Consider the following 22925-nt stretch of genomic DNA (forward strand, 5'->3'; position numbering starts at 1 on the left):
GGGTTCTATATAGGAGCATAATACTCCATTTGGAGTCCACGTGATCCCGGAAATACGGGCACTCGGAGTTGAGTTTTCGTCGGGACGATCCATTGTGGGTCCCCAATATAAAGTCCCTCATACCTCTTGTTCAATCATATTCAGGCTGCTTTGGGCAGTTTTTACCTTATTCTTCTTATCCGTATTCCCAGTGGAATCAAAGCAAGTGGAGAGAAAGGACTTCTACAATATAGAAAGTAGAATAAATTTTCAATCTGGAACACTTAAATGTTGAGTGACACGGGGGAAAGTTCCGGGACTACCTAGGTATGTGTTTCGAAGCGGGTGAACCGGAAGCTTACTACGGAGTAGTATTTGGAGGCTAGGGTCTACCTAGGTAGCTAGGCGCTGTGTGATATACCTTTATATTGGTTATTTCGTGTTGTATATTGCATATCCCACATCCTACATCCCACAATTGGGTGATCAACATGTATGATGATGTTGGCTTGCCGATTATCATGTTTGTATCCAGACCCATATGGAATACAGTATTCAAACTATAGAAGTGGGCCTAGATCGTCGTTCCCATGACGATGCTCATTTCCTTTAAGGGTCCCGCGTCATGCGTGCTTTGACATGTTGTAGTCGCGTACTCCGTACAACGGCCTCCTAACCCCTCTGCCACCTGGACCTCGGAATTCGGAGAAGGAACGGAAATCCCCAGGCAGGAATGGCAAAGAATGAAGCAATTGGGAATACGATTCTTGGTTATCCGAATGAAAATTTCATTCTTTGGGTCTCTGCCGTCTTAAACGGATCAAACCATTATTAATGCCGGGATAACCGGTAGGAGCTTCCACGTCTGGTGATGAAATCCACTATGTGGCTACTGACCGTACAGCTGTCTCGACGAATGACTTTTCGTCTTGATAATGGATAAAGGGATTGTCTGTGGCTCTGAGCGTAGTGCTTATAAATCGCGCCAGATCCCCCCAGTGGCCGCTGGTCACTACACATACCCTCTTCCTCCAACAGTACCTAGTATATACCTCCTTTACATTAATACTAGCTTGTATAGAGCTCCACCACCATGACACAAACCCTGTTGGATACACCACGCCATCCCGGGCGCAGCGAACGAGGTTCGGAGAGTGATAGCTCGCTTGACGAGATCGCGCAGGAGAAGCAGAATGCGCTGGTGACAACACTCGGCCATCATGGAAAGGACCTCGACAATTCGGCATCCCCGAAGCGGTGGAAGAGTTTCTGGACGGCATTCCGACACCTGGCCCACTTGACCCCGAAACAAGTTGACGATTTCATGGCATCGTACGTCATCTATAACCTCGACTGGTCCGACGAAAAACAAATGACCGAGTCCTTGGGCCCGAACTATCAAGAAAAAGTCGGTGATTGCTTGAAATCCTATTATGGGGTCCTGAACCACCTGTGCGCATTGGGCGATGTCGAAAAAATGTATATCCCACCCTGGATGAGCCCAAAGTGCAACGTGCTACAGAACCAGATCCTGTACGAGCGCTCAATCGCACAAAACATCGGCCTGGGGACGGGAAAGAAGGTGCTTGATCTAGGTTGCGGGCGCGGACGTGTTGCCGCCCACATGGCGCAACACACCGGCGCCCAGGTAACGGGTCTCAACATCGACCCGAACCAGGTCGAGCAGGCGAAGACATTCAACCAGGAGCGCGGGCTCCAGAATACCTTCGTCACGCAGGATTTCAACGACCTCCCCCTGCCCTTTGCCGACGAGAGCTTCGACGCATTCTATCAGATTCAAGCACTGAGCCTGTGCAAGGACCTGCCTGCTTTGTTCCGCGAGATCTTCCGTGTCGTCAAGCCGGGCTCGAAGATCTCCCTGCTGGACTGGGTCAGCCTGCCGGATTACGACGCGAGTAATCCGGAGCATGCGGAGCTCATGCGTCGTGTCAAGCCGCTCATCGGTGCTGTCGGTACACCTACGCAGGAAAGTCTCGAGGCGGCGTTGAAGGTGGCTGGGTTTGAGGTTGTGCGGTCGGAGAACGCTAGCATCGATGGTCTTCAGGCCCCGCTTATCGATACCGTCGATATATATTTCCGCACCCTGCGTCAGGCGATCCTTGCGCTCGTCAAGGTGCATGTGCTGCCGCGACACTTCAAGACTTTGATTAACCGTCTTTGTTTGGATGGTCAGGCTTTTGTCAAAATGGATCGCATGCGTCTGGCTACGACGAGTTATAGTATCATTGCGCAGAAGCCCAAGGCTTAGGCTTGGAGCAAGGTCTTCGGCCACACTCGATCTGTGAAGAAGTTGGATGGAATTGAATAATCTCCTGATGTGAGATTCCGCGGTGATAAAGTCGGATCAACATCCACCTGGGCAGAGCATATCCCCCTCGCCAACGCCATTGTCGCCCCTTACGAACCGACTGGACATCTCAACGCACAATACATCCATGGATACCCTGTACATTTATAATCAACGGATGGGAAGACTAGGATTTGGCGCTTGGGGGAGTTTCCGTTATTTCTTCCATTTCTTTTTTGAATTTTCTTTTTCAGGGGTGTTTTGAGCAAAAAGGGAGTTTTACGAAGGGAATTGCATCTACATCGGTCTGATAGTTCACAATACACTACATTTAGAGATATCTTGTGAAACTATAGGAATAAAGAGAAGTATTACTTAGCTAGTTAAATGAAAAGCATCGACCAAGTCAAAGTCTTTTATGAAATCATAGAGTGAAAAAAAAAAAAAGAAGAAAAAGAAAAGGTCCTACCCGGGATCGAACCGGGATTGCTGGTATCAGAAACCAGAGTGATGACCATTACACTATAGAACCCATTTGATGTGAGGAACTGCCATATCTACTTACAAGAGCTTCTCTATACACACACATAGCTACCTAACCTACAATATTTCTAACACACCTGGGCAAGTCTGGGCTTGCAACATCCCCACTAGTCCCCATTAGGAGAATTCCATACACCCTTGTACCCCTCTAGAATCTAAGAAATGTTCAAGTCTCCTTTGAGCTGCATCTGCATGGCAGCGTAAGCCCAGCACATCTTATCTGCACTATTCCAATCTACTCTTTCCAAACAACCCCCGTGACCGCGGGGCAGTCCCTCCATAATCTCCAAGCGCCCCGTAGATCCCGGCCCTTTTTTTCCCTCCCCCACAACAACCGTATCTCCAATCTACCAGTACTCCATGTCTCCTTTACCATCTTCGGTCACGGCGCTGTCTGCGCCGGGCAAGGTCCTCTTAACCGGTGGCTATCTCGTGCTAGACCGCGGCTACACGGGCACCGTATTTGCGCTCGATGCCCGTATCCATGTTATTGTCCAGCAACTGAGGAGGGGCCATCGCCGCGGGGCGTCAGGATCTGGACCTGCTCCCGGTGCCGAAGCGCCATCCAATCCGGGCGCTGAGGACCAGGATGGGGAGGACACCGTTGTTGTGCGTTCCCCGCAGTTTCTCGATGCGGTGTGGGAATATGGTGTGCAACGATGCGGGAATGGCGGGGGTGTGAAGGTCATCCAGAAGGGAGATGGGTATGCTTAGCTGTCACCCCTCTTTGCGCGAAATTAATTGACTAACTTCACCTTGCTTCTCTTTAGACCGCGAAACCCGTTTGTCGAGACCTCTCTCAACTATGCATTGACTTATATCAGCTACGTTGCTGACTCCAAGGACTTCGGGTCCCTGTCTGTCACCATCATGGCTGATAGCGACTACTACTCGGAAACCGCTGCCTCCAGGCGTCCATCGTCGCAGGGACGTGGTGGGCGCTTCGTCAATTTCGGCGTTCCTCTTTTCGAAGCCCACAAGACAGGATTGGGCTCTTCAGCTGCTCTCGTTACTGCGCTTGTCTCCGCCTTGGTCATTCACCGCACCATGCAGCCGGAGGACCTCGGTGCTGGTCGGGATAAACTTCACAACCTCGCTCAAGCGGCCCACTGCGCAGCCCAGGGTAAGGTCGGATCTGGATTTGACGTTGCCAGCGCCGTCTACGGTTCGTGCCTCTACCGACGTTTCTCGCCGTCAATCCTGGAGTCTCTGGGCGACGTAGGCTCGGCTGGTTTCGAGGAGCGCCTGTTCCCTATCGTGGAGGACTCCGATCCCGAGCATCCCTGGGACACCGAGTGTGTGGACTTTGGCATGCAGCTCCCCCGTGGGATGCAGCTGGTTCTGTGCGACGTGGACTGTGGTTCCCAGACGCCCTCTATGGTCAAGAAGGTTCTCGAATGGCGGAATAATAACCGCAAGGAGGCGGATATTCTCTGGGCTAGCCTCCAGAACAACAATGAGCGACTGCGTCAAGAGCTTAAGCGCCAGGCCCAACACCCCGATGCCAATCCCGAAGGCGACTTTTCTGATATTCGCACCCTTATTCAGCGAACACGCCAGCATATCCGCACATTGACCCGCCGGACGGGCGTCCCCATTGAACCCAGTGTACAGAGCGAGCTGCTAGACAGTGTTTCAGAGATCGAAGGTGTCATTGGCGGTGTTGTCCCGGGGGCTGGAGGATACGATGCCATCGCGCTCCTGATCCGGGATGATCCCACTGTAATTGCGCGTCTGAGAGATCATCTTGCGAACTGGACGAGCACGATCGAGGATGACTTTGGAGGCAAGATCGGCAACGTACGACTGCTAGGCGTGCAGCACGGGTCCGAAGGTGCGAAAAACGAAATGTTGGAGCAGTATGCCGGTTGGGTCTAGGTTGCTCTGCGGTTTTTGAAACAAGGCAACCAGTATCCCCCATGACTTATCAACAACGTGTTTCGGCTACCAGCTTAGCCTCTCTCCCCTATTGCATCCTGGGCCGGACCCTCCAGAAACATACACAGGCCTGTAGGATAATTAATTGCACGAATCACGGCTGAAAGATCGACTTTAACTCGGATCTCCCTATCTTTTACTTCCCCTACCCGCTCCACCAGTATCCACCTATCTGCATCTCTATCTTCAAACTTATTGCCCCCTGCATATGCACCACGAGTCCCATGCTTGGCCGAGGGCTGCCCGTCCTTTTTTCCCGATGTTCCCCCCCTGTGTGCGACAGTGGTCTGTTTGCCAGGTATTTCAATCGAGACGGGACAGCTCTCAAGGGAATGAGATGTGCAGATAATATTCTTCAGCTTCACGATACCTAGTCTATGAGATATTGAATATAGAATACACTTGCATTTTCTATGACATTGAGACAATTGAAACAGCGACAACTGCATGCTCCGTATGATCATGAGATCCCAATCGTCGCAATCGTCGCAATCGTCGTACAGAGTACAGAGAGTACAGAGCTACACATGTGGAGAAAGTGACCTGTCTTTTTCATGCAACTATCCAGACATGTCCAGATCTACATAGCATTAATGTATTAGGAGTAGCATACAGGATTCTAATTATTTCCCCGGATCTTCAATTGATATTCTTCATTTTATATGGTTTATATGACACTAAGCTATACTAAATTATTTAACAAGTTTTCATTTTTTCCCCCTTTGACCCAAAAATAGGGGAAAGATTTTAGTCCCAAGCCAGTTCAACCACAGGGTCACGAAGTCTGTTAGGCTTGCAGATCCCCTTTTGCCTTCTTTCTCCCTCTTCAACCTATTCAAATACTAAAATATCGAAGATCATTTGGGGGGTTATATGTACAGCCATTCCCACACTAGTTTGTTTATCTTGCGCCTCCCGCTTAGTCTTGACTCCTCACATCTGCATCTCTCTCTCCATCTCCCATTCCATTCCAGCTCTCACGCAATACCCTTCCTTTCCAAACCCCCCGTTGACAGTGCCCCTTTTCCCGACGGGGTTAAAGTCAATCATTATCTGCCATCGGGGCATCCTAAAATGTCTACAACCGATCAGCCGGAGTCGGGGGAAATCAGCAGAGATACCATCCAACCCCCAGTCACAACATCTCCGCAGGATCAACAGGCCACAGCACCAACCACAGAGCTCCAACCCCAACCAGGCCTCTCCGCTGATACGTCCATCGCATCCGCCCATGATCAAACACCCGCGAACCAGACCCAGGTCCACCCCGCAACTGGACCCAGTAGTGGCAAAAGCGAGTCCGCCCCCGTGACAACGTCACCTACCACCAACCCTCCCCAAACTGTCGACAACACACCCGCTGTTGCGCTGGCACAACCCACTACACCGCCTTCAATGGAGACAGAAGAGCCAAAGACTGCGCCCGAGACCTCAACGGAGCACTCCGATGACGGTTCCGGGAAGGAAGTCGAGGAGGATGCTGGTCCGTCGCTGGCGATCACGCTGCTATTGACAACGGGGTCGCGGCACCCGTTTACGATCGATGGAAAATATCTAAGGAAGCGATCGGTTAATGTTGAGAATTTCGATCCGTTCTTGATGAGCGTCTACACGCTGAAGGAGTTAATTTGGCGCGAATGGAGATCTGGTAAGAGTTTCACCCCCTGATCTAGTCCTCTATATGGGCATCGGATGGCCAGAACGTATCTTGATGTGAGACGTGTCATGAGAACATGTAAGCTAACGATGTCATCGCAGATTGGGAGACCCGTCCCTCGTCACCGAGCTCTATCCGTCTTATTTCGTTCGGGAAGTTGTTGGATGATAAGTCACCTATTTCTGGTATGTTTCTTTCTCATGATCGCATCGTTTCTATGGTTATAAACTCTGATACTAATAACCGACCAGACTCCAAGTTCAGCAAGGAACATCCAAATGTCGTCCACATGACCGTTAAGCCACAAGAAGTCGTCGACGAGGAAGACGCAAAGGGAGCCAAGGCACAGTACAGCCGGGAGGGCGAAGCCAATGAGCGCAGCCCTGGATGTCGATGCGTGATTCTATAACCTCGCTGCCCCGCCTGGGCAGTTGCGGGTCTGAAGCGTTGGACGGCCTGATACCGACAATGCTGTTTGCTGCTTACATCCTTCCGTCCCGATACCCGACCTTTTCATCCTTGCCCATATTCCGTCAACCTCTCCACCCTCTCTACCTGTCATTGCAGCGATTCGACTAATTCTGCCTGGATGCAGGACCAACATCCCTGTTTTGCCGAGCCAACATGGGCGCTCTGGAAGCGGCGTTTGGACATTACTTTTTTTCTGACTGGACCCCCATCCTGGACCATGGGTTTCGACTTGCTTTCTTATTTCTGTGCTTCGGGCCACCCGCTTGTTCTATCATCGCCATATCGTCTGCATGCGGGCCTCATTCATCTATCCATGGATCTTTTCTATCGGAGTGCTTCGTGTTTCCTTTCCGACCTGTCTCCCGAGGGCTCGATCTGAGATTCATTCTTTGCTTTCGCATTGCTGTCACCATTATTCTTACCCCGATTTCTCGATATATACCCCCTCCAATCCGACTACCTTTTTCTTTGTGCTCTATCATGTGCCCCGTATGGTTCGTTTCCTCATGGACTTTCGTGTACTTACGTCTTTGACCTCTCCTTTTTCTTTCTCTCATTTTTTTCTTCGCGTTTCATTCCTTTTGCTCGGTTTTCTAACCGCTTATGGTGGTTAGTCGTAGTGTATAGGGTGTTTTGGAGAAGTTTGACAGGTTTCTTTGTCATATATTAAATAACTTCTATGGAGCCTATATATTCCCGCAGTCTTGGTTGAATTGCTAGTCAGGCGTTCGAGTGACGATCAATTCGACCTCGGGAGTCGCACGCTCTTACTCATACAGTAGAAACCTCTAATACCACGACTGGTGGTTCTACAAGACTGCTTGCTTGGTAGAAATAGACCATGGATTGATTCAATATATCGAGTGTACCGCACTGCCTTGATAACAGACAGACACTCCGGAAAGCGCCAAGTCCAGTGATCTATCATTCTATCTGACGACGTAAGGTAGGAGTATGACGAGGGACGTAAGAGGAGAATAGTAGAACACATCGACATAGAAAAGCAGAGAAACAAAAGAACACCATATCATCAAAGCCATTAGAAATCCATCTTGAGCCTCTTCTCCATCTCATCATGGAAAGCAGGCGGCTCACGCAGGTCATCACCTAAATCAGAAACTATGTCAGCCAAAACCATCCAATCCCAAATCCCAAACCATCCCACAAACGCAACATACCGTGGTAAATATCCTCCCACTGAACCTCACTATCCCGACCCCCAATAACAAGAATATCCTCATGAACATTCCCGCCCCGCACACCGCCAAGCACAGCAGGCCGGAAAGTCCCATCCCGAACGATCTTCAACTCCATCCCGCGACGAACTGGCTCCGCAATCCCGTACGCCCGACGCAGTCCCTCCATCTTCATGGCGTCCTGTGTAGCCCGCCACGCGAGAAGTCGTGCCTCGAGTGGGTGCGTAGATGACGGGACCTCGCCGCTGGAGTTCGTCGACGACGCGTGCGCGGTGGCGGGCTGCGTGAGCTTGTTGCGGAGCGTGTCGGGGAGTCCCGGGGCCGAGGGGGCGCCTTTGGATGGGCGGGGTGTCTGGAGGCTTGCTTGTTGCCGGGTTGTGAGGTTGCTCGTTTGTGTTGCGTTGCCGCTTGGGGGGGCGATGCGGAGGGACTAGGGTCTTGTTAGTTTTATGTGTTTAGAACTTGGATGGGTTCGATTAAGGGGATTCAGGATGGAGTTTGGTAGCGTTTGCGTCGGGAATGGGGGTTCTAGATGCTTTGCTTATGGGCTGGACTCCAGGTGATGTGCCGGGTCCGTAGCTTGATAACGTACCATGATGACGGATGGATAATGGTAGGATGTCGGCTTCAAGTCTCGAGATCACAGATTGGAAAAGTCTAGGTGATTATTCAAAGCTCAGAAAGGAGATAGAAAAGTAGAAACAAGAGCAAAGGGAGGATGCAAGATGACAGCCACCGATGATGCTCAGGCAGAGAGAAGCAGCGCGGCCAGCTCCTCCGGCGGACGGGAGAAACCAACAACGCAACACCAACCCATCCAATCACGTGCCTTCGACTTCCGCCGGCCAACTCAATTCTATCGCGATATTCTCGACAGCGGAAGGAGAAACAAATCGCACAACTCACACCACCCAAAATGTCCCAATTACTTTCCCCAATAGCCCTCCGGGCCCTACGGACTCTGATACACCGTCCTGCGATCTCCTCACCCCTCTGCCGCACTATCACCACATCACCAGTTGCCTCGAAACAATCCCCCCATTACCTCCCGTCTCAACTTCCACCCCGTCTTCCGCACAGCCGCCGTCGGCTTCTCCGCAGTGCCAAAGCGGCAATTCTCTAGCTCGCCTGTTATCCGCGCTACGTACAACCAGGTCCGGCGCGGTATTCGTACTGGACAGCGGGCTCGTCGGGGTGGATCGCCTGCGTTGAAGGGCACGCCTGGGCTGAAGGGCGTTTGTCTTAAGACTGGTGTTACCAAGCCTAAGAAGCCTAACTCTGGTGAGAGGAAGGTTGCGAGAGTGCGGTTGAGTTCTGGGAAGGTTATTACTGCTTATATTCCTGGTGAAGGTAAGATTTACTTGCGATTGAACTGGATTGGATTGGGAAGGTGCTGGGAATAGGATTCTTTGGATTCTGTTGCGGCGCTGGCGTTTTTATCACGGGGACTTTGGCTAATTTTCTTGTACAGGCCACAATATCCAGCAGCATAGTGTTGTCCAGGTCCGTGGTGGACGTGCTCAGGATTGTCCTGGTGTGAAGTATACCCTTGTTCGTGGTGGAATGGATTTGGTAAGCCCTTTTTTTGGATTCTGTTTCTATATACCCGCGTCCGGGTGTATGTCTTTCTAGATCTTTTACTGATTGTATGCTACTAGGGTGGTGTTGGAAGCCGTATGACGAGTCGCTCGAAGTATGGTACGAAGAAGCCGAAGACCAACTAAGATGGGTTCGGGGATACAGGTTGATTGTGACCTGCTGTGAGATTATACAATTTTGACCTTGTTTGATCAGCTGCTGTATAAGAGAATAGCCTCGTTAGGCTACTGGGATTTGGCTTTTTGCTCTTCGGAGAGCAACCTCTTTCTGTTCATATTTGCATGTAACACTACGGATTGCGACTGTTTATTATCATATCATCCCTTTCAATGTTTAACATCTCTAAAGTCAGCTATTGATACCTTCGAAATTTTAGAGGTATGGAAAACGGTTCCGGGAATATCACTTTACTCCATACCCATGCAACGAAACAAGCCCCAAAAAAGGATGAACGCCATAGTAACACATGTCAGACGTAGAAGTAAAACAACCTGGGGTAACGCGATAATGGGAATCAAAACGAAACAGTTTCAAGGTATTACCTGCAGGCTTTTGCCCAAGCGTGGTAGAATCGAATAGCACATTGCTTCATCCAGGTATGTTATCCATCCCGAGCAGAGCGGGCGGACGGAGATTTTACCGAGGTTTTGTAGTTGCCGCGCAAATGGGTGACACTGTCAGCCTCTAAATGTGCAGCGCTTCGTATCAGGACGAGACAACCGACCCGCGCATTGTCGCTAGTAAGTCAACGACTGGACCATCCGTGGATAGACCCAGAGTGACTCGAGGGAACATGAACAAGAGGAGTAAATCAGTCGTATTTCTTCTCCCATCCGTTCGGCTTCTCCATCTTGGTGATATCGAACCAATGCTTGGTGCCTGTGTCATAATTAGATCTGCACTGGAATAGATCAGAGGGTTATGAGCATACAAGAATAATCCTTCCAGTCAAAGTTATCCTTCGGTTGGCAGGAACACCTCAAGTCCAGGCGTTTCTTTTCATCCGTGGGACAATGTGTGAATGGGACATGGTAGTAGGCAATCTCATCCCAGAAGTGGATTTCCTCTTTCTTCAACATCAGGGAAGCGGCAATAGAGTGAACCGGTGCGTCGCCCCATCGCTCATAGAAGAAGCCACCATCCTTGTCCAAAGACGTGAAGTAATCAATGTATGCGTCGGATCGCAGCCACTCCAAGCTGCCAATTTCAAAGTTCGACCACTGGTAGAAAGGTTAGCGAGCTTGAAGCTAAAACCAATTTGAAGTACTTACAAAGTGGCAGTTGTTGTATGTTTCTCCGCCGTCATTGCTGATGAATTCCATGGCATTTCCTTCAGAGACATGCTCGGGGTGGTTGCCTGTGAACTTCTTCACGCTATCCCACAGCGAAGGAATGGTCGCCCCATACTCGTACAGACTGATGACAAAGCTGTACTTCTTGTTGTTCTCCTTCATGAAGCGGAACGGATCGGAGTCGATATCACAGTAGAGCTCAATGCTAGGCTCAACGCGCCAGTAGTACTCATAGTTCATCATGAGCGGGTGGCGGAAGAAGAACCCAGACTCATAACGGCACATATGGCGGTAACTCTCCGAACCGCCGTAAATGATCTTCTTGCGGTCCATCTCCTGTCGCGCTTCTTGGGCCTTGTCCTGGTCGATCCACTCTGGGTACGACCAGTGCTCCTTGGGGATGACACCATAATGAGTTTTGCCTGAGACCAGTGCGGTGGTCAATTTCTTGAACTCATCATCGAACTCGTCGTCGTTCAGGAACACCCAATCATAGTTGTAGTTATGGTTGAAACGGTCTTCGACTGTTCGAATGGACTTGACCATCTCCCAAAGGTCGGAGTTGCGCGCGAGGGTGACAAAGGTGGCATTTATGCGTTCACCATGGTGCGGACCGATAACTTGCGGTTTTTGTGACTTGACTGAGTCGTATGTGGGGGTCTTTGGTGTAGGTGTGGTCAACGCGGTGGTAGGAATCGGGATGGAGGATTTTGAGACGAAGAAGAAGAGCGCCAATCCCTACTCAAAGTTAGCGACGAGCATTCATTGGCATGAAAGAAAAACTCACTACGACGGCAAAGACTAAGTAGCGCGCATATCGAATAGTGATAGACATGGTGATGTGGGGGGAGGAGGAATAAGGATGATTCCCCGTTAAGTGGCAAGGCAACAAGGCAGGTCAGATCGGCGCAGTGGAAACCAATCCGGATCAAAAAGCGAGCGACATCAATGGAGGACGAGACAAAAGCAAAATGGAGAAGTCAGTAGTGGAAATTGCGAATGTGTTTTTTTGGGGGGCAAGAAGAGATTAAAGGTGGAAAAGATCAAAGGCCGCGCAAGACAATGACAACCGCTTTCAGCCACTTGGAGGGTGTCACCCAATTTGAGACATTCTCGGGCTCAGGGGATATTATTAGGGTAGGTGGGTTAAGATCCGTGTTTCGATCTTGGAGATGATGTCGACATCGAATCCACTTATAAAAGAGAGATAAACGGGAAATGATTCTCGTTATACTCCGTATAAGTACTGAGTAGTATCTCTATGTTGTTGACTTGTTATTGTTACCATTCCGAGTATATACGTTATGTATGTTGTAGGTAGTTATCCAAAGTGTTACCACTTACATTTTAAATCCTCGAATAGCCCTATAATATCTTATCTGCTCTTAATCTTAGACATCTCTTTCCATATCCCAAAGAAGTTGAAAGCTGCACATCACAGAAGATCGACACCGTGGCTTGGCAAAAAGTCATTTCTGCCTGAGGCATCCGCACTCCAGAACTTCCCGTCCATCGATCGCACCTTTCCTCAACTTCCCCCCACTAAGCTATTCACCCTCCCCCACCTCTTTCTCGTTCTTCATCCAGAGGATGGCTTTCTTTGGATTTGATACCACCCTACCCAGGGACCGTGATGGTACCGGGGCCAAGGGGTTCTTCGAAAACCCAGATCCCTTTGCCGACATTGCTCGAGCTAATGCGCTGGGAGATGACGACGTGTGAGCTTATCCTTTTTTTCCTAATGGCTTCTCTTCGAATGGGCCATTGTACTTATTATCATATAGGATTGATTTTGAGGATACCTACGATGGTCTTGGAGATCAGCTTTCCGACGACCAGGACGAGTTTAACGATGACACGTTTGGCGGAACAGGCGCCGATACATCCGTCGGCAGAGACTTTGATTTCTTTGGAAAAACTGCCCAGGTTTCTGACGCCATTGGCGAGGAGCAAGTTCGCTTTAGCCTGCAAAATCCCAATGCAACTCGAGTCGCTCCGCAGCCCGCCCAAGTTCCTGTTCAGCCGGCCGCCACCCAGACCACTAAGCGCTCTGGATATGAGAAGTACTCCGACCCCGATTATATTCCAGACTTGCAAGCCAAATCTAGTGTCTGGGGTGTCTCGCAGAAGAAGCCTGAACCAGCTGCCGCTGCCCCTGCCCCGAGCCGGAAGATGATGAGCTTGGAAGAGGTCGAGGCACAGATGCGTTTTCATGGTCATAATACTGCGACCCCAGCCGCAGAAGCCTTTATGCGATCCATGGTGGAGCAGCCTCAGTACCAACCTCAGCTCCAGCACCTCCAGACGCTTCCTGATGGATTCCCTCCGGTGCCGCCAGAGTTCATCCAAGCACAGATGAAACAGGGCCACCTACCCCCGCAAATACCACACCCACCGCCTGGTATGCCAGAGCTCTATGGTGGGCCTGGGCACATGCCACCTGGTGGGCCGTTGCATATGATGCAGAACGCCAATCTCCCCCCGCAAAACATGCCGCCTCCTGGCCCGCGCCATGCTGGTCCACCCCAGGCCCAGCGCCCTCAGCAACCCCAGCCTCCGCAATCTCTTCCACATCAGCAAGGGCCGCTTGGCCGGGTCTCCAACAATGGAATGCCGGTGATCACTAACCCGCAGCAACTCATGCATCTCACGGAAGAGCAACGTCAGGCTTATTTGGTGGAAGATGCTAAGCGGGCAAAGCGCAACCACAAGATCTTCCTCCTGTCGCGAGGCAATGGTTTGATGACACCGCAGGACAAGAATTTCATCACGCGTATCCAGTTGCAACAGCTGGTTGCGGCTGCTGGAAATGTCGCAGATTCAGATCCCGAGGCCGTGCTGGCGGAGGACTTCTACTACCAGGTGTACAGCCAGATCCGTGGCGCACCGCGCCAACACCCCCACCAGCCCCTTGGTCATTTCGCCCAGACTTATCTGCTTCAAACGGGTAACCGTCTCGGTGGGCACCGTCGGGGCAATTTCCAGAGCGCCGATAACCACATGCAGCGAATGCAGCAGCAGGTCCAGCGTGCCGTAGAGGCGGCTAAGGCCAAGCCCAAGAACAAGCAGCTCATCATCGAGGGCAGCTTGGGCAAGATCTCATTTAGCAATGCCAAGGCGCCCAAGCCGATGCTGAACATTAAGCGCCCTGATAGCTCAGAGGGCCCTAAGCCCAAGAAGCAGTCAGATCTGAGTCTTAGTGACCGCAAGTCGATCCTTACGAATCTCGAAGGTGTTTACAGTGCATTGATGGCAATGGAAGATATGGAGCGCACGATGCCGCCACCCCCCGAGGAAGGCGACGCCGAGGCAATCCAAGAGCACATGGAATGGAGACAGAAGCTTCACTCGCTGAACCAGAAGTTGTGGCGGTCATTGAAGGTGATGGAACCAATTGTGCCCAACTCGACGACACCCCACCCCTTTATCGCATTCTTGTCATACCCCAAGGGCAAGAAGGCCATTCCTCGCATCTTCCGTCACATTGACCAGGAACAGCGCGTCACTATCCTCACCATGATTGTTGTCCACCTTGATAGCCTAGATGTGGTCCGTCTTGCTCAACCCGTACCGGGTGAGGCTCAGCCATCGCTCGGTGTGCGCGAAGCTATTGACTTGTTCTCATTGGCCGTCATGCCCTGCCTTTTGGGATATGTGAACGAGGCACCATTCAACATTATTATTGGTCTTTTGGGATTGGTTATTAACCAAACCCATGTGCAGAGCGTCGCTCGCACCAAGGTCGGATTGGGCATTTTGACCATGTTGCTCAGTCGTGCCGAGATCGTCAAGGAGGCCGGTCAGGCTTCGGAGCACGATTGGCAGCAGTGGGTTGAGAAGTTCAATGTGTTATTTGATACCTTGGAACTCGGGTTAAATGACATTTTCCCCGGATCGATCAGCTCCGGTGACGATATGTATGTGTGGCAGTTCCTTGCCGCCGTGGGCATTGGCGCCAGTCCTGAGCAACAGCAGCGTCTGGTTATTGCCGTGAAGTGAGTGTTTCCGGTTTGATCTACTGATACGCAGAAACAGTGCTAATCAATTCCTTATAGGGACCGTGTCATGGAAACCGTGGGATATAGCAAGACCCTTCCTGCCGACATGGGCAGTCAGCGCCTGAACAACGTCAACCTTTTCATGCGGGCCATTGGTCTGGACGTTGAGCTCCTTGGTTAAAAAAAAGCCAGTTATTTTCTGAGCTGTTTCGATTCTGAGCCTTGGGTATTTGCCCTTGGCATGTTAACCACCACTTCCAAGCTCATCCGGACTTGGATGAATGCGAAGAGCTCCGAGGCTTTGAGTACTCCGTCTCATGGGCAATGTTGCTGAAATGCAACACGCTATCTACATCTACAAGGAATACGGGGCCCCAAGTCAGGTTGTGTTATTTTACCTGAACCCGGTTTATATTATTTTTTTCCCCCAATACCAATTTCAGTTCAATGTTCTATATTCAACGCCAGTAAATAATATGCCGAGAGTTCACCGGGAACGGACCGAACCCCTTGCAGATGTCTCTATTCGGGACTGAAACGATGTTTGCAGGAAATTCAGGAGTTTCAGGGGAATACAGGAATTCAATTTCTCTTTGCATGCAAATCTTTGCAAATCTTTGCCCGTTTCGAGACTCAGGGCTGTTTTCACTGCCACGATCTCGGTCACACCACATACTTTGTACATAATGTCCGCATCGACAATGGTCTAATAGCCTCATTAGGGAGAGAAAGGGAAATTAGAGGTGAAAACGTGCAGATCAATATACAACACTCATAAATAAACATAAAACAAGTCGAATATAAAAACCAACAGGCCGCATCATCGCATCTCCACGTGTGAAAGATACACCGGGCCCTCCCCCCACCCACTTTCCCCTTAAAAGCTGCCCCTCGTCCCCCTTCTACTCCGGAATCTCCCCGTACTATCTTGTTACCTCAATTATCACACGGAATTTAATCATGCCTTCTGGTTCAGTTCTTGTTGCTGGGTAAGTGGTTAAATTCATTATTTGGGAATCTTATACTTGAACTACAACTAATTCCCCGCATAGTGGCACGGGCTACATTGGCTCATTCACCACCCTTGCTCTCCTCGAGGCTGGCTACAAGGTCGTCGTTGCCGACAACCTGTACAACTCTTCGCCCGAGGCTCTCAAGCGTATTGAACTTATCTGTGGCAAGAAGGCCGAGTTCATCCAGCTCGATGTCACCGAGGAGAACGGCTTCGACAAGGTGTTCGAGGCTCACCCCGACATTGACAGCGTTATCCACTTCGCTGCCCTGAAGGTGAGTATCTTCACAAACCAAAATAACAAAAACCATATAGCTTGATCCAATAGCTAACACAATTGTCCCAATTCAGGCCGTTGGCGAGTCCGGCGAGAAACCCCTGGACTACTACCTGGTTAATGTTTACGGCACCATCAACCTCCTGCGCTCCATGGTCAAGCACAATGTCACCAACATTGTCTTCTCCAGCTCCGCCACCGTCTACGGCGATGCCACCCGCTTCCCCAACATGATCCCCATCCCCGAGGACTGCCCTCTGGGTCCTACCAACCCCTACGGCAACACCAAGTTCGCTGTTGAGACCGCCATCACCGACGTTATCAACGCCCAGCGTAACAACGCCATCAAGGCTGGTAACGAGGCCGAGGCCAAGAAGTGGAATGGCGCTCTGCTCCGCTACTTCAACCCCGCCGGTGCCCACCCCAGCGGTATCATGGGTGAGGACCCCCAAGGTGTCCCCTACAACCTGCTCCCTCTGCTTGCCCAGGTCGCCACTGGCAAGCGCGAGAAGTTGATGGTTTTCGGTGATGGTATGCAAATCCCCTTCCCCCCTCCACATCATTAAAGCCCCTAAGCTAACACCACCCTAGACTACGCCTCGCACGACGGTACTGCCATCCGCGATTACATCCACATCCTGGATCTCGCAGACGGCCACCTCAAGGCCCTGAACTACCTGCGCGCCAACAACCCCGGTGTGCGCGCCTGGAACTTGGGTACCGGCAAGGGCAGCACTGTGTATGAGATGATCCGCGCCTTCTCCGCCGCTGTCGGAAAGGACCAGCCCTACGAGGTTGCTCCCCGTCGCGCTGGCGATGTCCTCAACCTCACTGCCAACCCCACCCGCGCTAACACCGAGCTCGGCTGGAAGGCTGAGCGTACCCTCGAGCAGGCTTGCGAGGATCTCTGGCTCTGGACTAAGAACAACCCCCAGGGGTACCGCCAGGAGCCCCCTGCTGAGCTTCTCGCTCAGCTTAAGAAGTAAATTTACTTCGGGTCCTGATGTAGCACGTGTGTTTTGTGGTTTGTGATGATCTTGTCTTTATTGATATAGAAGTCTTGGATCTAGTTGGTAGAATACATGAAACGAATTTCCTTTTTTGTGATGCTGGTCTATAAGTTCGAGCTTGTTCCCTTATCACAGTAGAGTACAGCCCTCAATTCCGTCTATATATCATATCATGCCATACCTACAAAACGGGTATACATTTCTCACTTATTTCTGAGCCTTCCGACTCCTCGACCCATCAGTCTTCTTCCCCTTCTTCTCAGCCGTCTCCTTCTTCGCCTTCTCAGCCTCAGCCTCAGCCTCCTTCTTCTCCAACGCCCTCATAACAGCACTCTCCTTCTCCGCCTCCTCAACCATCTTCCCACTAAACTCCCAAAGCTTCTTCCCAACCTCATCACTCCGCACATCCGTCCGCGCATAATCCATCTCGCGACACTCCTTAATCAACCATCCACCCTCACCCCGACCATACTGCTGCTCCATCGCCGCATATAGAATACTCTGCGCACCCTGCACAGGCGACTTCAACAGCAGCCACCAAATAGGCCAGGTAAGCAAGTACAACGCAAGACCCCACAACGACCCACCAGTCAACCACCGCCGCATGCCCGGAGTCCGCGTCAACCCAGGATCAACAACGATAACCCGCGTACAAGGCGGCAGACTATCCGGCCTCTCGTACGCATTCAAATGCCGCTGGAACGAGTGCGCAAAGATAGTCAGCGCAAGCTTGCTGAGCGCATACACGCCCTTGGGCTGTGCGTACAGCGGGGGAGAACTGTTCGTGCGCTTCGATACCACCTTCTGCTTCCCCCGTGTTACAGAGTCCAGCTTGCTGAAGTCAGCGCCGATGTAGCTCGAGCAGGTTGCGAAGATCACACGCACGTCGCGGTGTGCGGGCTGCGCGCGTAGGGCTGGGCTGAGGATGCTGAGGAGGTGGAAGTTGGCGAGGTAATTCGTTTGCCATTCTGGGTCGATGCCGTCTACTGTTAGGGCGCGGGGTCTGGAGGGCTCGGCTGTCCCGCCTGCGAGGATTATGCAGTCTAGTCGGCGGGGTGGGATGTTGTCGATCCATTTTGTTGCGAAGGTGCGGATTGAGTGCAGGGAGGAGAGATCCACTTGTTCGGCGTAGATTAGAGGGTTTTTTGTGCTGGTGCGGAGGTCGTCGATGTATTCGGAGAGGAAGAGGTCGGAGGGTGGTTGCCGGGTTAGTAGGATTACTTGGGCGCCGCGGGTTGCGAGCTCACGGGCTACTTCTGCGCCTATCCCGGAGGTTCCGCCCTGATGGTTTGTTTTGTTAGCTTGGCTATTTGGGCAGTGATGTGGTGTTGGAGGAATGTCTTACCGTTACCATTATAACTTTTGATCGCATCATTCGCTCGGAGCCGTTGCGGGCTCCCTCGAAATAGTATTTCAGTGCGGCGAGGGCTAGCACCCATGGTGCTATGCGGAGGACTGTCCAGGCATGTGGAATTGACGAGATGCCATCCCGGAGCCCCTGGGCAATGATGGGGATGGGCATATTTAATTGAAATGGGAAGAGATGGGGGAGAGAGGACAGGTGTATGTCCAAAGGGATTTCTCCAACGTACACGTATCTCCGCTTATCTCTTATCGCCACTCTCTAATTCCGCTCCGCCCCCCAACTTTCTTCACATCTTTACGTCTTTTTGCCTTGCCTTCACAGCTCTACCAATCCCAACCATGGCCTCTGAAGACGAAGACTACTTCCTCCCACCAGAACAGCAGCGCCCCTTCAGCTCCGGCATCCGGCGCAAACGCGTGCAGTTTGTGCGTTCCTCCGATCTAGACACCACAACAGCCCCAACTCCCTCCTCTTCCTCCGGCACCAGCATCGCAGACAAATATCTCTCTATTGTGATGAGCCAACCAGCCCCAAACTCATCACCAAACACACCAACCCAACACGCACCCTCGTCACCACCAATCCGGACGCACTCCGCGCCGCCAGCCTCAGATGTCATCCCGCCTCCACCCACAGCGCCCGCACCAGAATACTGCGACGTGTGCAAGCTACCTATCCCATCACAATTACCAGGAGGCACAACAGACCAAAGGGCCCGACACGAATCCTCTCTCGCGCACCAAATCTGCCTCACTCACTCCCACCCGCCGTCGCACCTCGACCGCACGCGCACAGGTCTCCGATATCTCTCTACCTACGGCTGGGATCCTGATAGTAGGCTGGGGCTCGGTGCATCGGGCCGTGAGGGTATTCGTGAACCTATCAAACCTCGCGTCAAGCGTGATACAGCTGGGTTGGGGACAGGTCTTGATCGGGATGGAGATCCTCTGCCGCCTAGACCGGCGCCGCCAGTGAAGGTGCAGAAACTTAATTCTAAGCAGGCGCGAAATAAAGCGGCGGAGGATAAGAAGAGGGCGGAGAGGATCAGGAAGGCTTTTTATCAGAATGATGAGGTTTCGAAGTATCTTGGGGAGGGGGTTTAGGTGGTGGATTTTGTGGATGGCGGAGTTTGACTATGTTTTTTAATACTTATGTTCGATGATACCCCTATTGTTATTCGGTTATTCTGTATATAATGTTGTCTTATGTGTTTATCACTTTCAATTCGAGATACAGCATTTGTCTCTGATGATTGCTTGGCTTGAATATTTACCGTGTGCTAGGTACAGTAACTTGAAACTGGTGTCCAGGTTCTACCTAGCATGAATTGTAGTGCAGTGAAAATACTCCCATGACTTGGGTCTTTATGAGACTCATCTTAGGAAAGAAATGAAAAACCGCTGAGAATAGCGCCTTGAATGCTCGGGACCAGACCAGACCAACAGAAAGACAAGGAAAAGAATGGTATCACAAAAGCGCTGGACAGGGACAGCAGGATACAGGAAACAGGGTGGGATCAAGAGAAAAGGAAACGGAGAAGGCTACTTGAAGAAACGGTATTTTTTCTCCTTCTTCTCCTTTTTATCCTTATCTTTTTTATCCTTGTCCTTCTTGTCATGCTTCCCGCTGCCAGATGAGGCAGGGCTGTTTCCGCTTCCGTTTGAGCTTATTGACATACCAGCCATCATCGCCTCTGGAGGAGCTGGTGGATTGAGGTGTGCTGTTGAGACGGGCTTCTTCTGTGGCGGCGGGTTGGGGGCCGGAGGGGCCTCGCGCTCGAAGAGATGGGCCGGAGCGGTAGGTTTGGGCCGGTCCGCTGGAAGGTCGAGACGACGCCGGTCAACACTAAGGTCGCCTACCTGGCGAAGGAAGAGACCTGGGGTCAGCATGTGCGTCGTGGCAAGGTAGACGTCCCGGTTGTATGCCGCTGAGACCTCGTAACAGGCTCGTGACTCGCCGTAGGTGGCACCACCGGCCATGAAGACAATTATGCGCTGCCGGGGCTGATCGACGGATCTTGTGCGTGCCCAGGTCGGTTTTGCACTGCGCAAAGACGCCTGCTGTGACTGCATTTCTTGGGCAGCTATGGCGCTGTCCGTCTCGGTGTGCGGGCGGGTGAAGGGGAAGGAAGTCGCGTCCAGATTGCCCTGAATCTGGTCTTCGAGCATCTGCTTGAGAGCCAGCTCATACCGACTCAGGCTGAGCTCCTCTGATTCAGGTGGTGGGTTTCGTCGGGTGAACAGAGGTTGCACTGGTGGCTTTTCGTCTTTGAGAGGCTTCTCGACACGAACTCCAAGGAGGTCGAGGTTGGCAATCACTGCGCCGTCCTTTGATGGGAGTCCAGCGTGCGCCATGAGTTTGCGAATGTCACCACCTAGCAATCCACCACGATAGATGATGTACAGGAGTATTAATCGAAGTCGATCTGGTTGTATGACGGAGTCGTCATCAAGGAGCTGTACGAGCTGCGCTGCTAAGTTCTTTGCCTTTTTGTAGTTCTCATCCAGACCCGTGGCGAATGACTGCTCGGTGGAGCTCACTTCCAAGAGTTTGCGGGACTGGAAGTAGTTCATACACTCTTGTGCCATGTTGAGGTGCAGCGTGTAGGCACTCTTGCCCTCTTGAAATTCTGTCAGTCCGCCCAACATATCCTTGATGGTGTTCACGTTGTGCTTGTCATTACTAAAATCCCAGGTTAATAGTCCGACTCTAGCATAGGGATGACTTGTTGAAACTCACTCTTCGGCGAATTGAGGGTGTGCTGCTCGGAATTTGGCGAAGTCCTCGCCCAGTTTCCCAAGCACGTCCTTCATGTGCATATGGCGGTAGTCCACCCAGACTCGATCATGCTCGCCGATATCCATCTCCTTGACCTCCTCATTTGTGCTGCCCTGGTTTAAAACTGTCTTGTAGGTGACCTTGTCTCCATCTGTGACAGGAAGAAGATCATGAACCATGGCCTGGTATGTAAACTCGTGAAGAAGTGGTGCGAGCAAGTCCATGGAACGGTCTACTACGAGCAGTACGCCTCGGGGGCGGTTTGTTTGAGGCGGAAAGTCTCGCTGGTACTGCGCGAACTGATCCAATTCATTTTGAATGAAGCGCGCCAAGTGCGAGCACATAACTCCGGCCTCGTGAGTCGGAGATCGGGGCCGATAGTACCGAATTACAGGGTACTCGCCCAGGGAAGCGCAAAGAGAGACGACCTTGATTCAACGTCAGCGAGTTCAATTGGTGTACTCGGAGAATAGATCTTACCTTCTGGGCCAATTCTTCCAAATGATGCCGAATCAAATTGTTGCAACCCGGGTGGAAGAGCACCGGGAAGCTCCACGGATCCCGGAATGTGATCAAGCGCGATTCTCTGGGGTAGAAATTGATGTTCATAGTGTAAAAGTCCGCAATTCGCTCGCGCGCCATTTGGGACCGGTCAATCCGAGATCGCTGCTGCGGATCGAGGGCTATAAGCTGTGTGAGTGGAATGACGTCGCAAAGGCCTTGGGTTCACCAGCCCACTAACATGAAGTCCACACCAAGAATGCCTTTCTGTATCGGCCCACCTCGAAATCTGCCATCAGACAGTCGACCACATACGACTCCGGGGTCAATATGTACAGCGCATCCATATCGGGATTGGACGGTCGCCGATGTTCGAGCTGCTCAACATCTGCGGAGTGGCATTAGTGAAACCGCTTGAGTCGCAAACCACAAGACGAGCTCACTGGAAACATTGAGATTGAGAATTTCTTCCTCCTTCACAGCGCCTTCGACCAATTTCTTGCTGGTCTCATCCACCACCAAGACTTTCCACTATTAGGGGGAGGGCGCCGTCAGTATCCGCGGCAGAGGGGTTTGTCGGAGGGGTCGGGCTCACCTCGTTGCCACCGGCATTGCGGATTGTGTTCAGTATAACTATTCCAGACAGTTCAAGGTCAGCAGGGGCCTTTTGCAAGAGGTAGTAGAAGTAGTCACCCACAGTCGCGTTGAATGTTAATTATCGAGGAGCCCATGCTGGCGGGCAGCCCACAACTTGGGGCTTCAGGGAGAGGATTTGGACAAAAAGAAAGAAATAAAACAACAGATAGTAAGGAAGATTGACGAGATGTTCTCAAGGGAAGTTCTAGGGAGAGGAGAGGTGGCCGTCTGAGGTATATGAAGGGAAGATGGTTTTCCCCACCATTGGAGCTTTAAAGTGGAGCGGGTCGATAAGGGAACTTTTTGGTTTTGTCTCCTATGTCCCTTGATACTCTCTACTTCTCTTTGTTAAGCAACTGTTCGA

At 51.5% G+C, this 22925-nt stretch overlaps 11 protein-coding genes across 11 annotated transcripts; 7 read left to right on the forward strand and 4 right to left on the reverse strand.

Annotated features, from left to right (window-relative positions):
• Nucleotides 1-1072: 1072 nt before the first annotated feature.
• N7489_001259 (uncharacterized protein) lies at nucleotides 1073-2248 on the forward strand (the record flags this gene model as incomplete). The annotated part of the gene is made up of 1 exon (XM_056707014.1): nucleotides 1073-2248. One exon carries the CDS (start codon nucleotides 1073-1075, stop codon nucleotides 2246-2248), a length of 1176 nt encoding a protein of 391 aa, XP_056571316.1.
• Nucleotides 2249-3190: 942 nt separating this feature from the next.
• Nucleotides 3191-4708, forward strand: erg8 (phosphomevalonate kinase; the record flags this gene model as incomplete). Its single annotated transcript, XM_056707015.1, has 2 exons — nucleotides 3191-3534; nucleotides 3601-4708. The coding sequence occupies 2 exons, from the start codon at nucleotides 3191-3193 to the stop codon at nucleotides 4706-4708; spliced, it is 1452 nt and encodes a 483-aa protein (XP_056571317.1).
• A 1134-nt stretch (nucleotides 4709-5842) lies between these two features.
• Nucleotides 5843-6834, forward strand: N7489_001261 (uncharacterized protein; the record flags this gene model as incomplete). Its single annotated transcript, XM_056707016.1, has 3 exons — nucleotides 5843-6416; nucleotides 6527-6610; nucleotides 6677-6834. The coding sequence occupies 3 exons, from the start codon at nucleotides 5843-5845 to the stop codon at nucleotides 6832-6834; spliced, it is 816 nt and encodes a 271-aa protein (XP_056571318.1).
• Nucleotides 6835-7935: 1101 nt separating this feature from the next.
• N7489_001262 (proteasome maturation protein) lies at nucleotides 7936-8687 on the reverse strand (the record flags this gene model as incomplete). Its single annotated transcript, XM_056707017.1, has 3 exons — nucleotides 7936-8003; nucleotides 8075-8522; nucleotides 8685-8687. 3 exons carry the CDS (start codon nucleotides 8685-8687, stop codon nucleotides 7936-7938), a joined length of 519 nt encoding a protein of 172 aa, XP_056571319.1.
• Nucleotides 8688-9111: 424 nt separating this feature from the next.
• On the forward strand, nucleotides 9112-9816 carry N7489_001263 (mitochondrial 37S ribosomal protein uS12m; the record flags this gene model as incomplete). The annotated part of the gene is made up of 3 exons (XM_056707018.1): nucleotides 9112-9442; nucleotides 9564-9664; nucleotides 9751-9816. 3 exons carry the CDS (start codon nucleotides 9112-9114, stop codon nucleotides 9814-9816), a joined length of 498 nt encoding a protein of 165 aa, XP_056571320.1.
• Nucleotides 9817-10502: 686 nt separating this feature from the next.
• Nucleotides 10503-11818, reverse strand: N7489_001264 (glycosyltransferase family 15 protein; the record flags this gene model as incomplete). Its single annotated transcript, XM_056707019.1, has 4 exons — nucleotides 10503-10570; nucleotides 10623-10911; nucleotides 10963-11721; nucleotides 11771-11818. 4 exons carry the CDS (start codon nucleotides 11816-11818, stop codon nucleotides 10503-10505), a joined length of 1164 nt encoding a protein of 387 aa, XP_056571321.1.
• A 755-nt stretch (nucleotides 11819-12573) lies between these two features.
• N7489_001265 (deadenylation-dependent mRNA-decapping factor PAT1) lies at nucleotides 12574-15162 on the forward strand (the record flags this gene model as incomplete). The annotated part of the gene is made up of 3 exons (XM_056707020.1): nucleotides 12574-12701; nucleotides 12768-14978; nucleotides 15039-15162. 3 exons carry the CDS (start codon nucleotides 12574-12576, stop codon nucleotides 15160-15162), a joined length of 2463 nt encoding a protein of 820 aa, XP_056571322.1.
• A 779-nt stretch (nucleotides 15163-15941) lies between these two features.
• On the forward strand, nucleotides 15942-17273 carry N7489_001266 (NAD-dependent epimerase/dehydratase family protein; the record flags this gene model as incomplete). Its single annotated transcript, XM_056707021.1, has 4 exons — nucleotides 15942-15970; nucleotides 16034-16268; nucleotides 16345-16801; nucleotides 16862-17273. 4 exons carry the CDS (start codon nucleotides 15942-15944, stop codon nucleotides 17254-17256), a joined length of 1116 nt encoding a protein of 371 aa, XP_056571323.1. The 3' UTR covers nucleotides 17257-17273.
• Nucleotides 17274-17487: 214 nt separating this feature from the next.
• Nucleotides 17488-18802, reverse strand: N7489_001267 (putative oxidoreductase; the record flags this gene model as incomplete). The annotated part of the gene is made up of 2 exons (XM_056707022.1): nucleotides 17488-18561; nucleotides 18626-18802. 2 exons carry the CDS (start codon nucleotides 18800-18802, stop codon nucleotides 17488-17490), a joined length of 1251 nt encoding a protein of 416 aa, XP_056571324.1.
• A 182-nt stretch (nucleotides 18803-18984) lies between these two features.
• Nucleotides 18985-19749, forward strand: N7489_001268 (putative G-patch domain protein; the record flags this gene model as incomplete). Its single annotated transcript, XM_056707023.1, has 1 exon — nucleotides 18985-19749. The coding sequence occupies one exon, from the start codon at nucleotides 18985-18987 to the stop codon at nucleotides 19747-19749; it is 765 nt and encodes a 254-aa protein (XP_056571325.1).
• Nucleotides 19750-20187: 438 nt separating this feature from the next.
• N7489_001269 (Sec1 family protein) lies at nucleotides 20188-22656 on the reverse strand (the record flags this gene model as incomplete). The annotated part of the gene is made up of 7 exons (XM_056707024.1): nucleotides 20188-21328; nucleotides 21386-21852; nucleotides 21905-22107; nucleotides 22167-22313; nucleotides 22369-22456; nucleotides 22521-22558; nucleotides 22623-22656. The coding sequence occupies 7 exons, from the start codon at nucleotides 22654-22656 to the stop codon at nucleotides 20188-20190; spliced, it is 2118 nt and encodes a 705-aa protein (XP_056571326.1).
• Nucleotides 22657-22925: the final 269 nt, after the last annotated feature.

The sequence above is a fragment of the Penicillium chrysogenum genome (genome assembly GCF_028827035.1).
Source record: "Penicillium chrysogenum strain IBT 35668 chromosome Unknown utg000001l_segment0_segment0, whole genome shotgun sequence".
NCBI classification, from domain to species: Eukaryota; Fungi; Ascomycota; class Eurotiomycetes; order Eurotiales; family Aspergillaceae; genus Penicillium; species Penicillium chrysogenum.